Raw genomic sequence first — 20,209 nt, forward strand, 5'->3', positions numbered from 1 at the left:
TGGCTGTAATTCTGCACCAAGGCTGCATTTTGAGAAAGAGACTTCAGATATGGTATTAGAGGACCAGTAAGGTCTATATAAAAGCATCCAAACTGCACCATGTCATGGGATCTTTAATTTTGTGTCTTGTTCTCTGCTCATCCTAACAGAGACCTCCACGGAACTTTAACATAATCTCTCTTTAGACTGAGCAGCCACTTAATGTCCCTTTCTCCCTCTGATCGAGAGGTGTTGCCGGTGAACTTTCACCTTTTAGTCACTCAGGGATCGTAACCCTTTTTGCAACCATGAATGGGTGAACACAAGGCCACAGGCTGAGTGTTGTCACTTTCTGTGTCCTGGCCAACCTTTTACTTTAACTCCTTACAGCTGGTAATAATACAAGCACTGGAGCGCATAGCATTAGAATGCTGGGTAAGTGACACTTTGACAACTTAATGTCTTTAAGTGTGTGTGTGTGTGTGTGTATGTGTATGTGTGTGCGCGTGTGTGTGTGTGTGTGCGTGCGTGCGTGCGTGCGTGGGTGGTTAATGTGAGGGTCAGTGAACATAGTGTGTCCAGCATTTCTTGAACTAAATACCCTGACAGGCCACAAAGTTGCCATCTGCTTCCTCCAACACAATATTTTTCATTCATTGGTTGTAAAACAAAGCAGCAGGACCATTATGTTCTGACCAAGGCATTCTTGGCATGTAATTAAAATGAGTTTTTTTTTTATTTTGCCTGAGGTGACTTCGGACCTCCAGTTTTTTCTAACAGAGATCCCTGTGTGTGCGTCTGTCCCTTTCTCAAATAGCTTTCAATTGAAACCTAATGAATGGTAAACCTGTTTTTTTTTTTCTCTCTTTGCCTGTCCATTTGCAGGGTCAATAGCTATCATGTGAACCACTTGAGTGGCTCTTACCAATATGCACGCACTGAAACGTGAGCTAGAAAAGCCTGGCTGTCTGATGCCTCATGAGCATGACAGTTTTTAGGATCAAGTTCAAAACCTGCAGGTGAATAAAGCCACAACACTGACAGCACCTTTTTATTTGCTTGTCCTGTGCTTTCCTCATTGCCTTAAAGCCAATAGCACTAAAAGCAAGGAAGCAAAGGGGGGGTTTATCTTGTTTTTCTGGTTGTTAAGGACTGAAACATTTTTCTATAGACAATGATGTGGTCCCTTTCAAAATACAAGTATTAGGACTCTGTCATCCTCTGAGAAAACAGGGATCATTGTAAAAAAAAAAAAAAAGTTGTCTTTGGCTCACAATAGCATTGTGTAATTTTACCATGAATGAAATCCAAACATTTTTGCAAGTTTAATAAAGGAGTGACAGCTTTCTCATTTTTGGTCATTTTACAGAATCAGTAACAGTTAATTTAAACCAAAGTTTCTCTAATTTATTTTTTTCATTTTTAGACATGCTAGTGGCTTGGCTCCCAGGACGGTAAAGTTGGTTAGGCAGTTGGCCCACCATTTTGGTCCATAAGTATTCACTTGTTAACATTGTTATTGTGAGCCTACCGTTAGCTTTCTGGGGGTCATTTCACAGAAGCAGAATTTATAAATACAGGAAAAGCAAGGCTTGACCTAGTCAAATCTGTGCAGCCTGGCTTGGTGCGTTTCACAAAGGCCAAGTCAGGCTAAGGTGGAGCGACTAGGTCGAGTCAGGCTGAAGTAATTCAGATAGATGCTCGTTCATGACTTTCTGTAACAGACCGCGAGGTCGGTCACAGATTTAACATTTGCACAAATTATCCATTATACTCTCTGCCTTGAAAGTGAGCAGAAGATAACGTTACTCAGAAAATTTACCATGAAGATTAATTTTCTCCAACGCTAGAATATGATGCATAAATATCTCTTTCACTCTGTTTCTCCCTCTCATGGGCTAAAATATAAATTACCTAAGTCGCATTAACTTCCACTGCTCGCTTTTAATGCTAAGTGTACAACTGTTTATTTTTGCAAATGACAAGTGACTCATTGAATGGTTTCATTTAAGAGCAGTAGTACGTAAATGAATATTTTTAGACTATCATTCAGTCAGTTTGCTATTATCTGCCACGCTTTTTTTCACCTTTTTTTATAGAGGCAAAGTTTACTTATTACATATTATATGATTTGCTCCCTCATCTATATGGACATTGAAAAGAAAGACACTGAAGAAATTGGACTCTAAAATCAACAAAAAAAATTGGTCCACTATAGAAATGCATATGTAAGCAACTGCCATAATATATTCGTCAAACTTCTAACAACAATATGAACAGCAGTCTTTATACAACAATATAACAGTAACAGTGTCACATGAATAATTATTAAAATGTTTTTTTAATGCAGGCATATAACAATAAGGTAAAAGCACTGCTGAGGGAACAGCCTGTCCGGACCTAACAGCCTGTCCCTCCTCTTGGTTTTGTGAAATAGCCCTCTGGTGTTACCATTTACCTAGCATTTCCCACTGAACCTGAGTGCCTCACATTATCACAGCTGCTACCCGTGCATTTTATGGTGGTCTGGTACATTGCTTTTCGTCACACCTACTACTAACATAATTTATTCTCATGCATCAATCATGTTAATCTGGACCATTAAACCTTTCATAACAATGAAACGCATAGTATTTTCCTGCCTTTCTCCTTGTGGCTCTCCAGTATTGCTGTTTTTATATTTTCTGTCCACTCCAATTCCTTAGTTTTTGGAAAGATGGGAGGACTCGGTAAACAGAGAAGGGTCAGAATGAGAGCCAGAGCCCAATCTGTTGGGCATATGGATGTTCTGTCTGTGCTGCCAACCTCCAGCTGGACAGTATTAGCCCCCCTCTTTACTCAGGAGTTGAACTATCATCCCCCAGGGTCCGATGAGGAGCAGAGGAAAAGGGGGGGATTCACAGGTCTGACTGTGGCTCCTGTTCATCACCCAAAGTCTCCACACGCTAACACATCAGTGCTGTCCATTAGCTCCTAAAGTAAATAAACCAACTGGGTCTATGTGTAGGACAGGGAGTGAAAGAGTGGGTGAATGGGGGTTCAGGGCATTAGGGCTAATCCCATAAAGTGTTAAAGTGCGTTTAAGTGACCAAAGAAAACGAGATGCACACATTTAGAAAAAGAAGAAGACATACTTAATAAACCCCGCAAGGGAAAATTGAACAGGCCTGAAATACACACATATGCACAAACTGGACCTTATACATGCACAAATAGACATATGTCAAAGTGAGGGGGCTGCCAATTAAAGGCACTCTGAACAGTTGGGGGTTCTGTACCTTGCTCAAAGGTGCCCAGGAGGTGAACTGCCATCTCTCCAGCTACCAGTCCGCACTCTGTACTTGGTCCGTACAGAGACTTGAATCAGCCACCCTCCGGTTCCAAAGCCAACTCCCTACTGACTGAGCTACTTCCATTTGTATGCTATTTTTATTGATGCTTAAAAATGAAACACAGAGAACAAAACTGAAAACCTTGTATCAAAAACAGAATTTATTCACAAAACCAATACAATACATACCTTAGTCAGTCATTTTATTTTGGTCATTAAAGTTCTTGATCCTGAGAACTAGTTACCATCAATGGGTCACTGTCCATTTATAACAAGTTTCTGTCCACTGCATACCTACAGGGATGCTGCCTACTCTTGACACAGCTAAACACATACACTAATTTTCCTTTTTTTTAGATTCCTACACAGTGGATTTGGGTCAGCTATGCATAAAGACAAACATTTAGATTTTCCAACTGAAGTAAGGCCATTCATAATTATATCAAAAACCTTCCTTGTTGGTCAATGCTTACGGAAGTCTACCTTAAAAATATGCCAAGCATTTAAATAAACGTATGTACATATGTGGATTTGCTCTGACACACAAATAACTAACTCTGCCTCAATGTCCTTATTTCCTGCATGTGCAAAGCATTTGTCAAGGGATTCTCACATCCATCTCTAGTTAGGTGGTCATGGTTTTTACATAAGCAATGAGTTCATTTCCACTGGTTGATGTTTGTCTTCCTGCTGTGCTTTGTCAGCCGCTGAAGTGGAGGGCGGAAAATTACTTGCGCATAAAGAAAAATAAGAGACAAAAAAGCACTTGAATCCTAGGAAAAGAAAACCAGCAATCAGTAGAAGTACGACGACACTGGGTGTTTTTGTCAATAAGCAAATTTCAGTGACACTAGTATTTTTTGGAAGGCGTATATGTGTCTTAGGCCAACGCACCCATGCAGTAAATGCTAACTGTATAATTCACAACTACAGTCTACAACCATTGATAACGCCCCTTGAAAATAAAAAAATAAATAACTTAGAGGTTAATTAACTTCAAGAAAGTCAGAAATGAAATGAATAGAATGTGTTTTAAATTATCACAAGTAGATTTTAAGTGACAAGAGTTTTCATCCAGGCTCATGTAGTAACTAAATAGTTAAATAGTAATGCATCAGTTTTTTCAAGGTTCTGTACAATGAAGATGACATGGGGAATTTATTTTAGGCACGTCATAATTTTGGTTGGGTATAGGATTTGTCGTGGTGTGCCTGTCCTTTATCCCATCTCTCTTTAATCTGCAATAGCACTATGTCTAATTTTATCTTCTGAAAAACGACATAAGATGGAAGAAGTTGGGAGCTGGAAGAAATCACTCTGAAATCCGAACCTGCTCAATGCACTTTTGCAAAGGAGCCTCGGAATCAGTGATAATCTTCAAGCTGAACCTGGTTTGTGTTTGTCATGACAGCCTAGATGAATGCATGGTTTGTCACGTGCCTCGCTAGAGGTCAGGGTTCAAAGGAGGTCATGGGTCACGGCAGAGAAGACTAAAGCATTAACTTCCTGCGTTACTCACTGGCTGATTCTGCACAGAGAAAGAATGGACATATGGTACATTGGAATTTGGTCTTTGCTCAACATGTCTATGTGTCCATGACGAAATTCAAAACAGGAGCAAAAATAAAAAAGTTCTACCCTTTCTATTGTAAGAATGTGTTATTGGACACAGTGTGGATTTGCACATGCAGGACACACAAGCATATATTTAAAAGTTAATAACATACTACTCACACAAACAGAAAAAACAGGCATACATCCAGGAACATACACATGTGCACCAATTATTTCCCCCTGATGTCAAATAGCTTCTGTCTCCTTGGCATATCCGACATCCATCCATTCCCACCTTGTACGTAGTTCATACACTGTTAGCCCTCCACACTATTGCTGCAGGGCTCGTCATATCAATGCAACTAAAATCTTCCACCCATGATTCATTGCTGCTGAAAGGTAGCTGGCATAACTTTGACACCCATGCCAACATCTCCAATCGGATGCCAAATTTGTCTTAATCCTGACCATTTCACCAGGATGTCAGACGATATCAACAAACATTACATTCTTAGGGACGGCTGTCATTACATTGTGTCTGAGAATGATTGTTTTGAACGCTTTAATAAGGCAAAATCCGCAGGAGAGTCCATTAGGCTTGCCGCGATAGTCGGTGTTTCCTTTTTTACACGGTGGACAGGCATACACCAATTATATTACTTAGCCACCTCCCCTGCCATTGTTTTGTTTTTATAGAAATAAAACCTATTTTGTTTATTTTTGCGTATCGCCGCCCACTGATATATTAAAATTTGGAATTTGTTTACTAACATTAACACTAACATAAGAAAATAAAGTAGTATAAAATAAAGATTGTGCAGGTGGGATTAAGAAAACCCATAGGGGCGTATAGAAGGAATCTCACCACAACACAATTTCACAAATACTAAGCCTATTATGAGTCGGACGACAGGAGCTATAATTACAAAACTGAAATTGTCTGCTCCGTACAGCAGCAGCAGCAAAGCCCTTGACAAAGCAATGTTACCTTGAGGCCCATTTAGTAGTTTCCCTGAAACCTCAAATTTCCATTCTTTTGTGACCAATTGCAAAATATTTTATATTGACTTTCTAATACAAAAGGGCGCATTAATATGGAAATCAAAGGCTTTGGTCTGTGTGGCAGGCAGAACTAAAACCATCATGTAACAACAGGAAGAGTACTTTGGTGTTAGTTATGTGATTGTTAAAGTCTTACAGGATGAATAAGACTTGATCTTGTTTAAATTGTTTTGATGTAGTTGATGAACCAACTCATGTTTAAAATTATTCCAAACTGTGATTATTATACCACACTTGGTTTGGAATAGGAATTCTGGACATTTCCAGCACAGCTCAAAATGTTGCTGTGTACTCATTTCACAGCCATATGGTTGGCATCATTAACCGCTCCCAAAGTATTGAGTTGGTTTCCCAAGCAGACCTCCACCTCTTGTAATTCTTAGAAAATGTGGTCACACACAGTAACTCTTTATGTGTTGAAATGCGATTGCTCCACTGTTAGAGCCTGTAGAAATAAATCAAACCCGCTTGGTTCATTCACTCTAGGCCAGTAACAACTGTGCTTTACCATAAAATATTGTTTTGGAGTCTTAGCAGTAAAATTAATGGAAATAATCAACCAGTGTTTGCATTAACCCCACAGCAGTTTTAAGTTGGAATAGAGGTTTCCACTGTTAGATTTTGCACACTGACTTCTCTCCTTCATACCACACAGTCTTTTTTTAAAACCTCCAACAATTACCCTCTGGTTCTACTCTTTCTGTGCCATTCTTCTCTCACCTAAAAGCACTAATCTGCTTTACCCATGCATGACTAAATAGAAAAATATGAGCAATAATCTGCACCTGTGTGTGTGTGTGTGCGTGTGTATGTGGTTCTTTTCCCGCACTTCTTTATCTTGATCAGGATAAGACAGGCAGTGGATTTCCTGGAGATCCAGAGCTTCCTTTGTGAACAACGTCTTCAAGATACAAGTGGCTTTGTTCCGTAAAATATTCTTTTTCCAAAATATAAAAGAACAAACAGAGCAATTTTAAAGTGACTATTTGTAACTTTCAGTTGGTATTGATTCCAGCGGAATTAGACAGAAGCGGTTGGGCTCTGCACCTCGCTGCGCCGGGTGCGATATAAGGCCCTCTGTCTCACCTCAAAAAACATTTTCTCCTTTAAAGATTGTGACGCAACACGTGATCAGAGCTGATAGCCAGTGTCCTCCGACCCCCTGTGTATTAGACATATTGACACACAGGCCTAAGACCTGCAGCAGTGTAATTGCACCCTACTCAACCTGATTAGATTAAATATGGTTTGAATCTGGTCTAACTCTGGTCTTGGGTTGGAATTTAGTTACTAGGTACTGCATGGACCTGTAAAGAGCTCTAAACTGGACATAAGAACTGGATTACTAGTTGCCAAGGTAACAAGTAATGGGGATCCGAATTAACATTGAACAATAAACCTTTAGGAGAAACCTCTAGCAAGAGATTGGAACAGTGTTGAGTTCTTCACACACGCAGGACTTTATTTGCAGTTGAGTTTCTGGCACTTTGATTGTGTTGGAAAAAGCTAACTTGCCAGTGTGCGTTCATACTTGACAAAACTTGCAGAAGTGCACAATATCATAGATAGCAGCTGTACTTATGTTCAGCTTCTACAATTGAATTGACATGAAAGCTGATACTTTCAATAGGTTATTTGGATTTTAATATGGGAATATGTCTGTGGTAAGATTCTTTACAATTAGTCTTGTTTTGAAAAGGAGAATTGGCCTCCTTAAATGTGAAACCTGATAACGTTTTTTTTGTTTTAAATGTGAAATCCTGTGCAGGCTTTTTTGTCCACCCTGAAATGTATGTGTGTGTGTCTGTGTCTGTGTGTGTGTGTGTGTGTGTGTGTGTCTGTGTAGATACACAGAATCACTTAAAAGCCCATTATCCCTGCAACCCTCCTTCAATGGTTAATTTTTCTTGCTCTAGTTGTTTATTTGTTTGTTGTGTACTATGTGCCAAAATCTAAATAATTTGTTATTGCTGTGGTCAACAAGTTAAAGTTCCATGATAAATGGATGATCCACCATGAAGTGTTTATTTTTTTTGTTTAACCTCACCACCTGGATGAAAAATACATGGTAGTACAACACCAATCCATTGTTTGTGTGTGTGTGTGTGTGTGTGTGTGTGTGTGTGTGTGTGTGTGTGTGTGTGTGTGTGGGGGGGTGTGTGTGTGTGGGTGTCAGTGTGTGTGTGCCTCCTGCCTCTATTGTGATCGTGGTCAGTCCATCAAAGCCCGGAGAGGGTGTCGGTGAGGCATTTGGTCTGCTGTCTGCTCACACTTCCTTTGTTTGTGTGTGTTTTTGTGTGTGTGCTGGTCCAAGCCTCTGTCTCCCTGCACTTCCTCCTTGCCATTGTGTGTATGAAAGCAAATGCTCTCTCTCTCTCTTTCTCTCTCTCTCTCTCTCTCTCTCTCTCTCTCTAATCAGTGTCTTATTGGGCTGATCCCCAAGTCCATGGATGAGCTATTTCTGGAAATTCCTGTTATGAAAAGATTATTCTCCTCCCTCTTCTGTCTCCACTCACCCTCTCTCTCTCTCTCTCTCTCTCTCTCTCTCTCTCTCTCTCTCTCTCTCTCTCTTTTTCTTCTCTTTCTCTCTCTCTCTCTCTCTCTCTCTGCATCAGTGAAAGGCAGAAGACACACGCTGGTCATTGGAGGCATTTAAGTTAATGTTTCAAGACAGTGGCAGTATCTTGCTTTAAAATAAAACACACAAACGCACAGAGAGTAAATGACAAAGTAGCATTGTAATAAAAACATAAATGCCCCTTTCGTCCCTGTTTTTGATTATTTTATGGGTTAACTATCTGTAAGGGAAAGCATCTTTATGGCCCCATTATCTAAAACATCTCAACCACAAAAAGAAAATCAGATTATAGCCATTCAGACACTTGCACACACACACACACACACACACACACACACACTCTACAATGTTCATCTCTATTTCAGGATGGCTGCTATGACCTTTGCTGCGATGTCTTTTGTGGGTCTTTGTTGACACGGCCTTGGGTGTTTATGTGCATGTTGGACTGACACGTCCGTCCACTGACCCTCACCTGGCCCTGCTCCCTGGGGTTAGGACTGGTAGAGGAGGGGAACATTAACCCCAAGGCAAGCCCACAAGAGGACTTTCCATGGCGGCCAAAAACCTTTCGTCTTTCTCTCACTTCTGTTTTTGTTTTTCTGTCTTTTTATGGTGGCTTAATATTATAATTGTCTCTTTATTTTTGTCTATCTATTTGACAGTAACTTTTTTTTTTTTTAATTCCTCTTTTTTCCTCCCTCTGTGTCTCAGGGTCAGGGGTGACACTGTTAAGTTTACAACCTACAACAGTAGCTTCACCCAACAACCCAGCAGCAGCAAGTTGGTGGGGCATACAAGGCCAATTTTATTCAAATCAAATGCCTGTAGTTTATTTTGTGTTTTTTTTTTGTTTCAAAATAGAAGTAATAATTCAGAACAGCTAGAGACTTGAGTAAAATGTACTATGAATCACGAGATAATCCACTGAAACTTCCCTTACCATGCCTTAAAGGTAAAAGTGTTTGTTTTTATTCCCTTTACAGGGAACTGTTACATGTAATGCAGGCTTAATCCCTTGTGTCTGCCTGCTGTAACACTGATGCATCTCCTCATTTCCTCTCTTTTGTCCAAAGCCCTCATTACACCAGCGTGTATTTGATCTGTATCTGAATCATAAGCCAAACAAGCGCCTGACTCTGACGAGCTTTGATGAATGAAAATTGTAGACACTGTAAAGAGACACTCATTTGGCCCAGAGCAACTGGCAGCAGCGGCAGTCTACTTGTCTGATCTCTCGCACTTTACCACACACATTCATCAACAATCGCTGGCATTATTGTGTATTTCTCACCACAAAACAATTTAAGAGCGCGAGCCCCCTCAACTCTGCGCGTGGTTGTTGACCAATTCAGTCACTTGCTAGCTCAAAGTTTTTTGTTGATTTCCAAAGCGAACAGAGTTTAAGAACTGCAACACACATAGAGCGGAAGGTCACTCACCGGATGTCAGGCAGTTATCCTTGAAATGTACTTCCATTGATCCATTGGGTTTTGTGTGCAGCCTCTGGGTGGTCGGGTATTGTGGCTTAGGGATTTGGGCTTGTTTGGTAATCTGTCTTCATCTCTCCTTCCTCTCTTTGCTTATTGTCTCTCTCTATCCTTCCCCAATCCCTCTCTCTCTCTTTCACACACACACACACACACACACACACACACATACATACACATACAGTACATACATACACACACTAACAGACCATAATTATCTTCTCCCTCCCGTAAGGTTACAGATTTGGGATAAAATCCCTCAGTTTGTGAGCTCATGAAATTACGTTTTCTGTTGACGTATTATAGCTAGATAATTCCTCAGCTGGATGTACTTAGGCAGCGGCCATCAAGTATTCAATTCTTGACAGTATCAACTGTCAAGTATTTAAAGTTGATGCTTTGTCAGTCTCTACTCTTACTCTTTTGTGGAATATTTCCTGATCTTAATCAGAAAATCAGCTATTATTCATCAAGCTATTATTTTTTGACTGCAATATGTTTTTGAGAAGCTGCTTGTTTTAACCTTGTGTTTTGTTTACATTGGCTTTACTTCTATTTGGGTTCCCATACACCCCAGTATGTGTAGAAATAATAACTGCAAAATTAAACAAATGTTCACATCAAATATATAGGCAAAAAATATGGAAATGGCCAAATTGTTATTGCACTAAAAAAAGTATTTTTTCTTGTTTTTTATTATTATATTATAATATTAAATTATATACTGTATATGTACCTGACCAATTTTGTCAAACACCAAAGAGGTAAAACTCAATTCAATAACAGAAATACAAATAGACTTATTATGAAGGTGTGGTGCTACATAAGAAGTACTGTCAACACCAATTACAGATATAAAGCATATTAAACTCCATTATATTTCACAGGTTTTACAACTGGGGCCTCTGGGCAAACCTTTGTAATGATTCCCACCAGGGGGACATTTTTATGAAGGCCTATAGACTCGTGATTTTGCTCACTTTAATAGTTTGCAGGATCTCTTTTGGGTGAATCCCTTGTGACTCCTCAGTCAGCTGGGACCGGTATGGCAGCCAACAACAGACTGCCCAGTTAGCCAGGATTGTCTGCATCATCTCTTCCCATTCGCAGTCCAAGTTTTGGATTACATGTATTTCCCTACCACATGTTGACTCATCTGGCTTTCTCTTTTTGCACCACCTCAGTAACTGTGTGTTACCATAGCAATAACACAGATCTGGCTAATGCCAAACGCTGACATTGTTAAGGAGTTATTGGAAAACGAGATGAAAAGTTCCTAAAAAATATTAGCGAGGTTTAAACACTTTCCAATTCAAATGAGTCATGGATTGTAAATTAAACAGTTGCATAAAACCACTACTTTTGACCTGTAAGGGGAAAAAAGAACCGTAGAGGTAAAAATAAAATGTTTAGCCTCTTTGAAGTACTCCTGTATATCTCAGGGCAAATGTAAATTATTCTATTGTTGTTATAGTAATAACTAATTATAGCAATTGTAATTTATTTGTATGTGCTTACGAAGTATGGTGCAATCAAAGGGATTACATCATCACGACTAACTAAAATCTGACTGAATGTGTTATCGTGAAGTCAACCTGTGCGTGGTGTACGTGCGTCAGGCGCGACAAGGACAGCGGCCGGGCCAGAGTCATTACCATACCTGCAACAGTTCTCCTTTCATTGCGCCACTTGCGCTTTTCTGACTAATCTCGCGTCACAAAAGAGCGTCTCCCAGTTGTCTCCAGTATTTTCTAATGATATGCAAACTGGGCACAATCCTCCGTGTCAATTGCTGCCTATTAGGGGAGGTGGTTGAGGCTCAGGCCAGGCAGGAGCTGAAATGAATAGAAGGGAGTCCTGGGGAGCACAGATAATCACTTTCGATTTTAGATGGGTAACGTTTGTTTGTATTTGTAATGAACAATTAAAATCAGTGTATTAAATTAGTAACACATACAAAATAAGATGACTGTCAAGGGATAGATGAAGTACATTCCGGAAACCAAAAAAATGACGATTTGGTGGCAGTTTTATTGCGCTTTGACACACTGTTATGACATGATATTGTAATCGTTATAACCTATCTCCCCCACAAATAATGATGTGCTGAGGTTGGTCTGAGTGGATCCGTGTGTGTCTCCAGCTCCTTATCAGGTGGGGAGCAGCGAAGCGGGTGGGGGTGGAGCCACGGCAGAGTTGCCCATTCCTAAAGCTTGAATCACACTACTCCATTCACATTCCTGCTGGGGACCGCTTCATTCAGGGACTCGCAGTGTTGGAAGGATTTGGAGAATTTTAGAGTTCTGTGTATCGCAGCCAAATCAAATTAAAGCCATGGATTTACTGTCTCGCGCAATGCTCAGAGGACATGTGCAACCGACTGTATAGTTAGAGTTTTGTGTACGCTGGATTTATCATGCGGGCTTCGTCCTAACAGTGCAGCAGACCTGACGGTGGACAGCCGTAGCCTGCCAGGGCGCAGCCGGGACTTTGGTTTTAAATGCTGAGGCTGGTCGCGACCAAGACATAAAAACATGATATTAACACGTAAGTCAATTCCATAATTTACTTTAAATTAATTATTTTTGATGGTTTTCTATTTAAAGTGAACATGTTTGTTTTGAATTCTACCTGTAAGTACAGCACTCTTTGAGTCGTCTTTACGGCGCAGCGCTGCGAGCTGTCGGATAAGAAATCTCCCCGCTTTGCGCAAACCTCCGCGTCTCCAGTGTCCTCAGTCCTGTTCACAACTAAACCCCCCAGGTTTATTTTACCTGTAACTAAGTTACACACAACCCTGCGAGGTTCCTATCTTTAAGAAAAATCTTTGTCCAATACATTTCTTTTCGTATGCACACAGTCCAGAGGAGCTTTGTTTGGATTAAATTAAACTGTGATTCGTGTGGGGAAACTTGTTTTGTGTCTTTTAAGATTATCAACAGGTAGGCTATAGTACCAGTCTGCGATGTCAATGCCTCCAGTTTATTTAACTGTGCCTTTTGACTGCCGTGCCGACCTTTTGCCATGGCAAGGGGGATTCGAGGTGGATGTTGAGGCTGTTTATAACATCCCGTTCTCAGTCTTGTGATGGCAGACTTAAGATGATTTGTGGGCTTTGGCCCTTTGTCTCAACTGTTTGTTCCAACACATGGCTCCTTATCAGCTAACCTCAGGTCTGGAACAGACATGAGCACAGTGAGGTTCAGTTGAGCCATATAACCATTAAGGACGTGTTCAAAGACCTTCGCAGCCTTCATGATGAGGGGTGAATGAACATTACACACTAGTAGGCTAACTAATAACGTAGAGATTGTATGACACTGTCTCCATTTCTTACACGAACTTAAAGAGATCTTTGCTACAGAATCAATAGTGTAGTTACATAAATGGAACCATATTGTTGTGTACTCTTTCTTTTACTTCATGTCTCTTTGTTTCTTTCAGTCAGGGATGGGCCTAGATGGTATAGTAGTGTAGATGGTGGTTGTGTTGGGAGAAGACAAGCAAATAAAGGAAACACACTGCACTCTTTTTGAAACTGGAAGTGAGCTGGGGCCTTATCTGAAAGATTTACATCCAGCTGGCACACTGTTTCTTCATGTCCTGTGAGGAGACACATATGTTTCATTTTTTGCTGTTACCTTCCCTCTGCTGAAGGGAACCAGGCTGTCCTGGGATCTGTTTATGAATTGATAGCCATCAAGGGGGAGGTGAGGTAGGCTGTCATCTGGCTGTGGAAAGCTTATCACAGGCTTTGAATATGCCTGGTCACCTGAGCAGGACTCGGGCCTTCTGTGTGAGCATAAATCTGTCATCAGAGGACACAGGGGCCTGTGGATTTAGCTCTGCGATGATTGGGCCAGCTGTGTGTTTGCATGTGGATCTGTTCTAGCATCCAAGGCCTGTCCCTGCAACTGGAAAGGACCATTGGTGGTAAACCTCATTAATCTTTTGTGTGCGAGTGAGCGTGTCAACGGGGCATAGCTTGAGGCTGGCCAGATGGTGATATTCCTGGCATCATCTCCGTTAGCTAACAGCCAGACATTCTCAGCGAACACCAGCTGTCTCAACCGTGGAATCACAAAACATGATACCCCATCAGGAAGAAAATCTGTTATCGCCCATCTTTGCATTCCAGTAGTACTGAAAGGAATCTAACATTGGCAAAGTTTTAAAAAAAATGTTGTTGTCTCTCCACTTTTCCTAATGCTATTATACAGATTCAAGCTGTTTCACAAAGTGTCAGATCACAAATCAATAAGAAACCCGTTCTTTAAGTTCATGGACACATCAGGAGTGAAGGACAAACACTGGCAACATCCAGGCTCCTGGCTTAGCTTTTTGTAGATTACTGCCGAGCCACAGAGTCTGTCTTGGTTTATCACATCACCTGTCTAGACCCACTTTGCAGCTCCTTCAGAAATGAGCCACTCAGACCCGGAGCTGATAAGAACCCTCTGCCTGCCTTTTGGGTTGGTTTACAGACGGCTCTTTGAGACCCAACTATGATCGGGTAATTCCAGATAAGCCACCTCAATTCACAACAGTTGTTAGTCAAGCATTCTTCTTAATCTGCTAACTTCAAAGCCCCAGCCCCAGCAGTGATAACTGTATTCAGCCTCTTGACCTCCAGTTTGCCATGTATGTAGCAGGGCCTTTGAGGTGGGGAGCAGCATCCTTTGTTTGCTAGCTGCTGACAAACTCCCACTGGAGCTGAGTATTCAGACTCAGCCAAGCCAGATCCCTTTGCCTCCTGCAATGAGGGAAACATTGGCCAGCAATTGTGAGAATTTCCTGCCACAGGAAAGGAGAGAAGAGAAGGGGCGAACAGAATTGAAATAAGCAGAGAGAGTAAAGGAGACGAGGCTGCGAGCAGGGAAAAGACTATGATGCGTAATTTTAGAAGTTGATACCACTGGGCAGGGAGTAAAGCTTAACCCTGCCTGGCAGCCCACCAGTTCGGCTTTGGCCAAATTCCGGGAGAAAAGCCACTTGTGATCCATATGTAATCTCTATTAGCATCGGCCTGACTCTTATTAGTCATGTTATATGCTGATACACGCTCTCATCTTTCTTTCCCACTGAGAAGGAGCGTGTCTCACTGTGTTGTTTTTGCTTGTTCACATCAGCCAGAACTAGTGTGCGGCTGTCTCCATTTCAACTATTTCCATTCCATCTGAGAGGATTTTTATGTTGTTGTTTTTTCACCAAGTAATACATTTACTTTAAAATGTGTCTAATTTATCGGAGATTATAACATGTCATCCGTTTAAGTTGTCCTTAATAGGCCAGTACAGTTATATCCTTCTGTCTCTCGGTCCCACCTGACAAACATGTGTCAGACAACCTTTTGTGTGGCCTCCCTCAGCAGGAGCACAAGTTCTGGTCTGTGTTCAGATTCATGCATATCAACCTTTCCAGCTGTTTGTTTGTCTGTCTCCAAGATGAACAGGCCACAACCAGGGATGGTGAAAAGTTGAACAAACAGAAGAAAGGTTGGGTTAAGCAGAAAGTCAGAAAATGACATGCTGTTGATACCTTATGCTGCTCTTATAGCTCGTAGCCAAGTCACTGGGGTCAAAATGACAAAAGGCTCAAAGTTCTTGTGGACTGCTATATAATTCTCAATTTATATAGCAGTAACTCAATTTATCAGAACTTGAATTTGTTCCTAACAGTTGTTACTACATGAAAAAAGGTTTAAACATGCAAAGGAATGTGTCCTCCAGAAATTACTCTTCACATAAAGAAGTGTGGTCAACTGTAACATAATTCATTTGACATGTAGTATTTTTGGTACTGTAACTGTTAACTCTAAAACTTTGGTGATGACCCATCTCCTCTCTCATTTGTAATCTGTTGTACTTTAACAAACTTGGCACATGTAGACCAGATATTACCATCGTTATCAAGGTAGTGAACTTCAGTTTTCTATTTGAGGATATCTCTGTGATCAAAATTTCTCGCAGACGTATTTGAATGTTAAGTGCTTGCTGTAAAACATGCATTTGTTCAGTGTTGCTCTGTAGCTGTTGAGCCATGAGGACGTTTGGTAAGCACACACAATCACCGGAGCCAGTGTTTGTCTTGGCTGACTCCCCGCCTATTATCTGGTCAGGAACAAATGAAGGCAGGGCCTTACAGCAGGGTGGTCGGCGGCCACTGCAGCGCCGCTCGGCTCTCTTCCTGTAAGGGAAGCAGGAAGAGGAAGTGAGGTAGTTCCCTGGCGCGGGCTAAGGAATTGGGGTGGACAGTGAGGGATGACAAAAAATAAAATACACCGATCTCAAGTTATCAAAGCAAACTGTAATGTAAAAGGGGGATTGTTGTAGAGTGACGTTTTTATGAGCCTTGAATATTCTTGTAAACATCTTTTATGGCTTTTTCTTTTAATTCCAGATACATCAGACTGTATGTGTGTGCAGCTCTATTGTTAGGTCATTTGTGCCAGGTGCCCCATGCCCCTGTCCACATCCTGCAGCCAAACAAAAGATAGAAAAATATTCTTGCTCCACTCTGTGAATGAATGGGACACAATGCAGTGCAGTGGTAAATATTCAGTGGTAAGGCATACCGAGTCCACATTATGTCACTGTAAAGTAGATTTGACACACATTCTATCCTAATGGGTGTGTCTCTGGATAGCTTCCCTCCAAAGGCCTTATTGGATCCCAAACCCCTGTTTTCGGAGTTTGGGGGTGGAAAGCTAACCACGTGTTTGTATGTCCAATTTGCATTTCAATAGCCTTACTGTCTTTTGAGTGGTTTGTCTTTAGGCCTGAGGTCGGTCTTTGCAAACACACACGGACTTGAATGTGCACACAGTCACAGTCACACACAAATACACAAGCAAACACAAATCTTTGGCTCTATGCAGTGATTGCTTTCAAGAATGTTGGTATAATTACACTTTGGTTTCTACGTTCTTCTGGGTTCACCACGCTCTAAAAATACGAGGCTCAACACACCCACCAAACACTGCTTCTGAGACACTTCACATCCAAAAGGAAAAATAGAGCTCATTTGTCAAATAAATCAACGTTAAAACATAGTTGTTAATGTGTTATTTGACACTTGGGTTCATGCTGGTCTCAGGGGTTGCTTCAGGACTATTGGCCCCTGCAGTGGCAGTGGGGAGGCCCTGTCTTGGTCATGTCACACCCGGTCACACCTTGTTGTTAGTGGGTTTGTCTGCCGTCTAGGCTTGTTGTTGGTATGTAAATGCTTGTATATAGTTGAGCCGAGACCCTTTGCAGCAGTAGACTTTTTCTGGCATGTCTGTCTGACAGTACTTTATGGTTACCTTTCTTTTGTCCACATCAAATCAATTTCCACTTTTTAAAGCCTCAATTGTTTGACATTATTTATTACACAGTTATGTTTGTATTATCTCTGTAGTTCTCCACCAAAATACTGAAACTTCTTTAGTCTCTCTTCAGGCATTGTCTGTTCTGCTGTTAGGCTCCTGTGTTTGAGCTTGAGCTAACACAAAATCTAACAGTTTCTTGGTGTAATTAAGCTCAAAATGAGGTGGAACTGCTAGTCTTTCGAAGATCAAACTAACTACACTGCATTTTTTACCGGTGGTTGCTATTAGCTCAGTCAAACATAGCACTCCTACTTAAAGTGTAAATGACATCACTATTATGTCTAAATGCAAGCATTGTAGAATAAAACTTGCCTGCCATAAATTCAGACTTCACGCACAGCTTTAGCAAGTATATAGCTTATATAGTTTTTCTCAAGGTTGTGCCACATTTGTACTTGCTGTCATTATCCCAGAGGCCTGAAGCCATGTTTCTGCTGGCTGTGGGGCTGATGAGGCAATTGAGGAGGCAGGAGTGTGGGCAGCCATTTGGCATACGTCAACTAAAGGGCATTCACAGATAATTGGGAGACATCACCATGGCTCCCCTAACACAGTGGACCTTAACATTCAGTTGGTACTTAGCACAACAAGCCCAAATGTCACACCTTGTGTTTAAGGGTTATGAAGAGTTTGTCTGGCACTGTTGGAAAAGCGTTGTGAACATGTTTGACTTTAGTAATGTCATCGATGGACACTTGAGAAACATGCATCTGTATGTTAAACCTTTTCTATATACATCTTAATCAACAAAGGTTCTTGAAATATTCCATATTAGCATCATGAGAGAATAGAAGCTGGAGGGCAGCACTGCATTCACAAGAAGTGTTGTAAAAACATTAAAATATCCTAACACAAGTATACAGTCATGTCATAAGGGGAAAGGCTCCTGACAGACATTTTCTGTTGTAGAGCTCTGTGAGAAACAAATACCACCATCTTACCTGGATAAGGAGCTTGACACTTGGCGTGTCAGGGTGTTAACACAGTTTGCACGAACGATGCTGTGAGCTGTAGCTTTAGAAGCATGTGAGAGGAGAGTGACCATGTGTGAAAAAGCTAATAAGGTCAAGGGGTTTACATTTGATAAGCTGCTAGCATGCTGGACTGTTCAGTTTTAAAATTTGGCTTACTTCATTTTGACATCATTTTAAAACATAATTAGGACAGAAGCGCCACTTTTAAGATTTATTGTATTATTGTTTTTCGGTCAAATGTACCTTTTGAATGGGAGTGCTAGGGGCACTTCTGTGATAGCATCAAAATCCTTATTTTTAAAACACTAAGAAGGCTCGACACAACATGAAACTTTGCTATCCCCAGGGGCTCTACATATGAACTCCAGCATTGAGAACATTGTTTGTGTACACATGGTTTACTAAAAAGCAAGGGTTTTAACAACTCACTTAGCTGTTGTTGTTTACGCTCGCCGCCATATTTGCCAGTCAAAAACAATCGATCTCCGAATGCGAATGGACGGATTTCATAGGAGGAAATGTCATTCTTATATGAGGCTCATTTTTCAACTACGATGTCAAAATTGTTTTTTCCAATTGTGGCCGGGTTAGCTCAGTTGGTAGAGCAGACGCACATATAAAGAGGATTACTTCTCGAAGCAGTGGCTGTCAAATCTAACCTGTGGCTTTTTGCTGCATGTCATTTCCACCTCTCTCCCCCCTTTCATGGCTTCATCTGTCCTATGGAAAATGAAGGCATAAATGCCCAAAATAATGATCTTTAAAAGAAAATTGTTTTTCACTAGCAACAAAACAACAAATTATCCGTGCATTGATGTGAAACTAAGCTTTAGGAGCTTTCCATCTTTACTCTCCTCCCTCAACTATTTCTGACTTGCTAGATGGAAAACGAATGGAAAAACCAACAGCTAAGTGAGTTGTTAAAACCTTTCTTTTTAGTTAACTCTGTGTACACAAACAATGTTCTCAATGCTGGAGTTCATGTGTAGAGCCCCTGGGGATACTTTGACCAAAATCTAATGTTGTGTTGAGCCTTCTTAGTGTTTTAAAAATAGTGATTTTGATGCTATCATAGAAGTGCCCCTAGCACTCCCATTCAAGGCCATTTGAAGTGATTTGAAGTGTCTCCCACAACACCTAACATGCTTTTTGTTTTCTCCCATCTTTTCTCCTCTGCAGAGATCGAAGCCAAAGAGGCCTGTACCTGGCTCCGAGCAGCAGGGTTCCCACAGTACGCCCAGCTTTATGAAGGTAAGTACCCCTGTGAGACATCCTCCAACCAACTCTCCCACCCCATGTGGCAATAATGAATATAGAAAGTTGATGCTGGTATTAGAAAGCCAGGTTACGCTGGGAATTAAGTCACATTGTTACTTCAGTGATCTGTAAGTATTTTTGAAAAGCTGTTATCTTGCCACAATCTGCAGGTGTAAAACAAAAAAACATAACTAGTCAGTTAGGCAGATCTAGTAATGTTATGTAATTAATAAAACATTTTCTTGAATTTTTATTAAATAAAGATTTCATGAATGTAGAACCTTGTTAACTTTTCTTACATATGCGAGTAGTAGTCATTTAACTCAAACAGAAGACCACTATGTCCTTTGTCAAGCACACAAAACACCAACATGAACACTTGCGCCTGTGCATGCATACATACCACACACAGCATAACATTCCTGAGAAGTAAAGGGTGTGTTTTTCCTTATTACCAGTGCTTTGCTGTGCTTATGCAGGAAAAGCCGCATAAACCATAGCAAACTATATTTTAAACATTAGCTATAATGTAACCTACCTAGTAACTCTTTGAGGGCCAAAGGTCTTTCTTACCTCTAAAGTGGTTGAGAAAGAATACTTTGCCTGACCCTTGAGTTT

The 20,209-nt window shown here is 40.9% G+C and overlaps 1 protein-coding gene across 8 annotated transcripts in view; it reads left to right on the forward strand.

Annotated features, from left to right (window-relative positions):
* Window positions 1-20,209, forward strand: part of dlc1 (DLC1 Rho GTPase activating protein) — an 86,966-nt gene that overhangs the window by 50,171 nt on the left and 16,586 nt on the right. For 4 of the 8 annotated variants that reach the window (XM_032531128.1, XM_032531121.1, XM_032531137.1 and 1 more), the window contains one exon: window positions 19,514-19,585. In XM_032531128.1, coding sequence (XP_032387019.1) covers window positions 19,514-19,585 — 72 coding nt within the window. Of the gene's footprint in view, window positions 1-9,229; window positions 9,285-12,210; window positions 12,539-19,513; window positions 19,586-20,209 lie in introns of those variants that run through there. The other 4 variants (XM_032531154.1, XM_032531164.1, XM_032531182.1 and 1 more) reach the window with 3 other exon arrangements.

The sequence above is a fragment of the Etheostoma spectabile genome, chromosome 2 (assembly GCF_008692095.1).
Source record: "Etheostoma spectabile isolate EspeVRDwgs_2016 chromosome 2, UIUC_Espe_1.0, whole genome shotgun sequence".
NCBI lineage: Eukaryota > Metazoa > Chordata > Actinopteri > Perciformes > Percidae > Etheostoma > Etheostoma spectabile.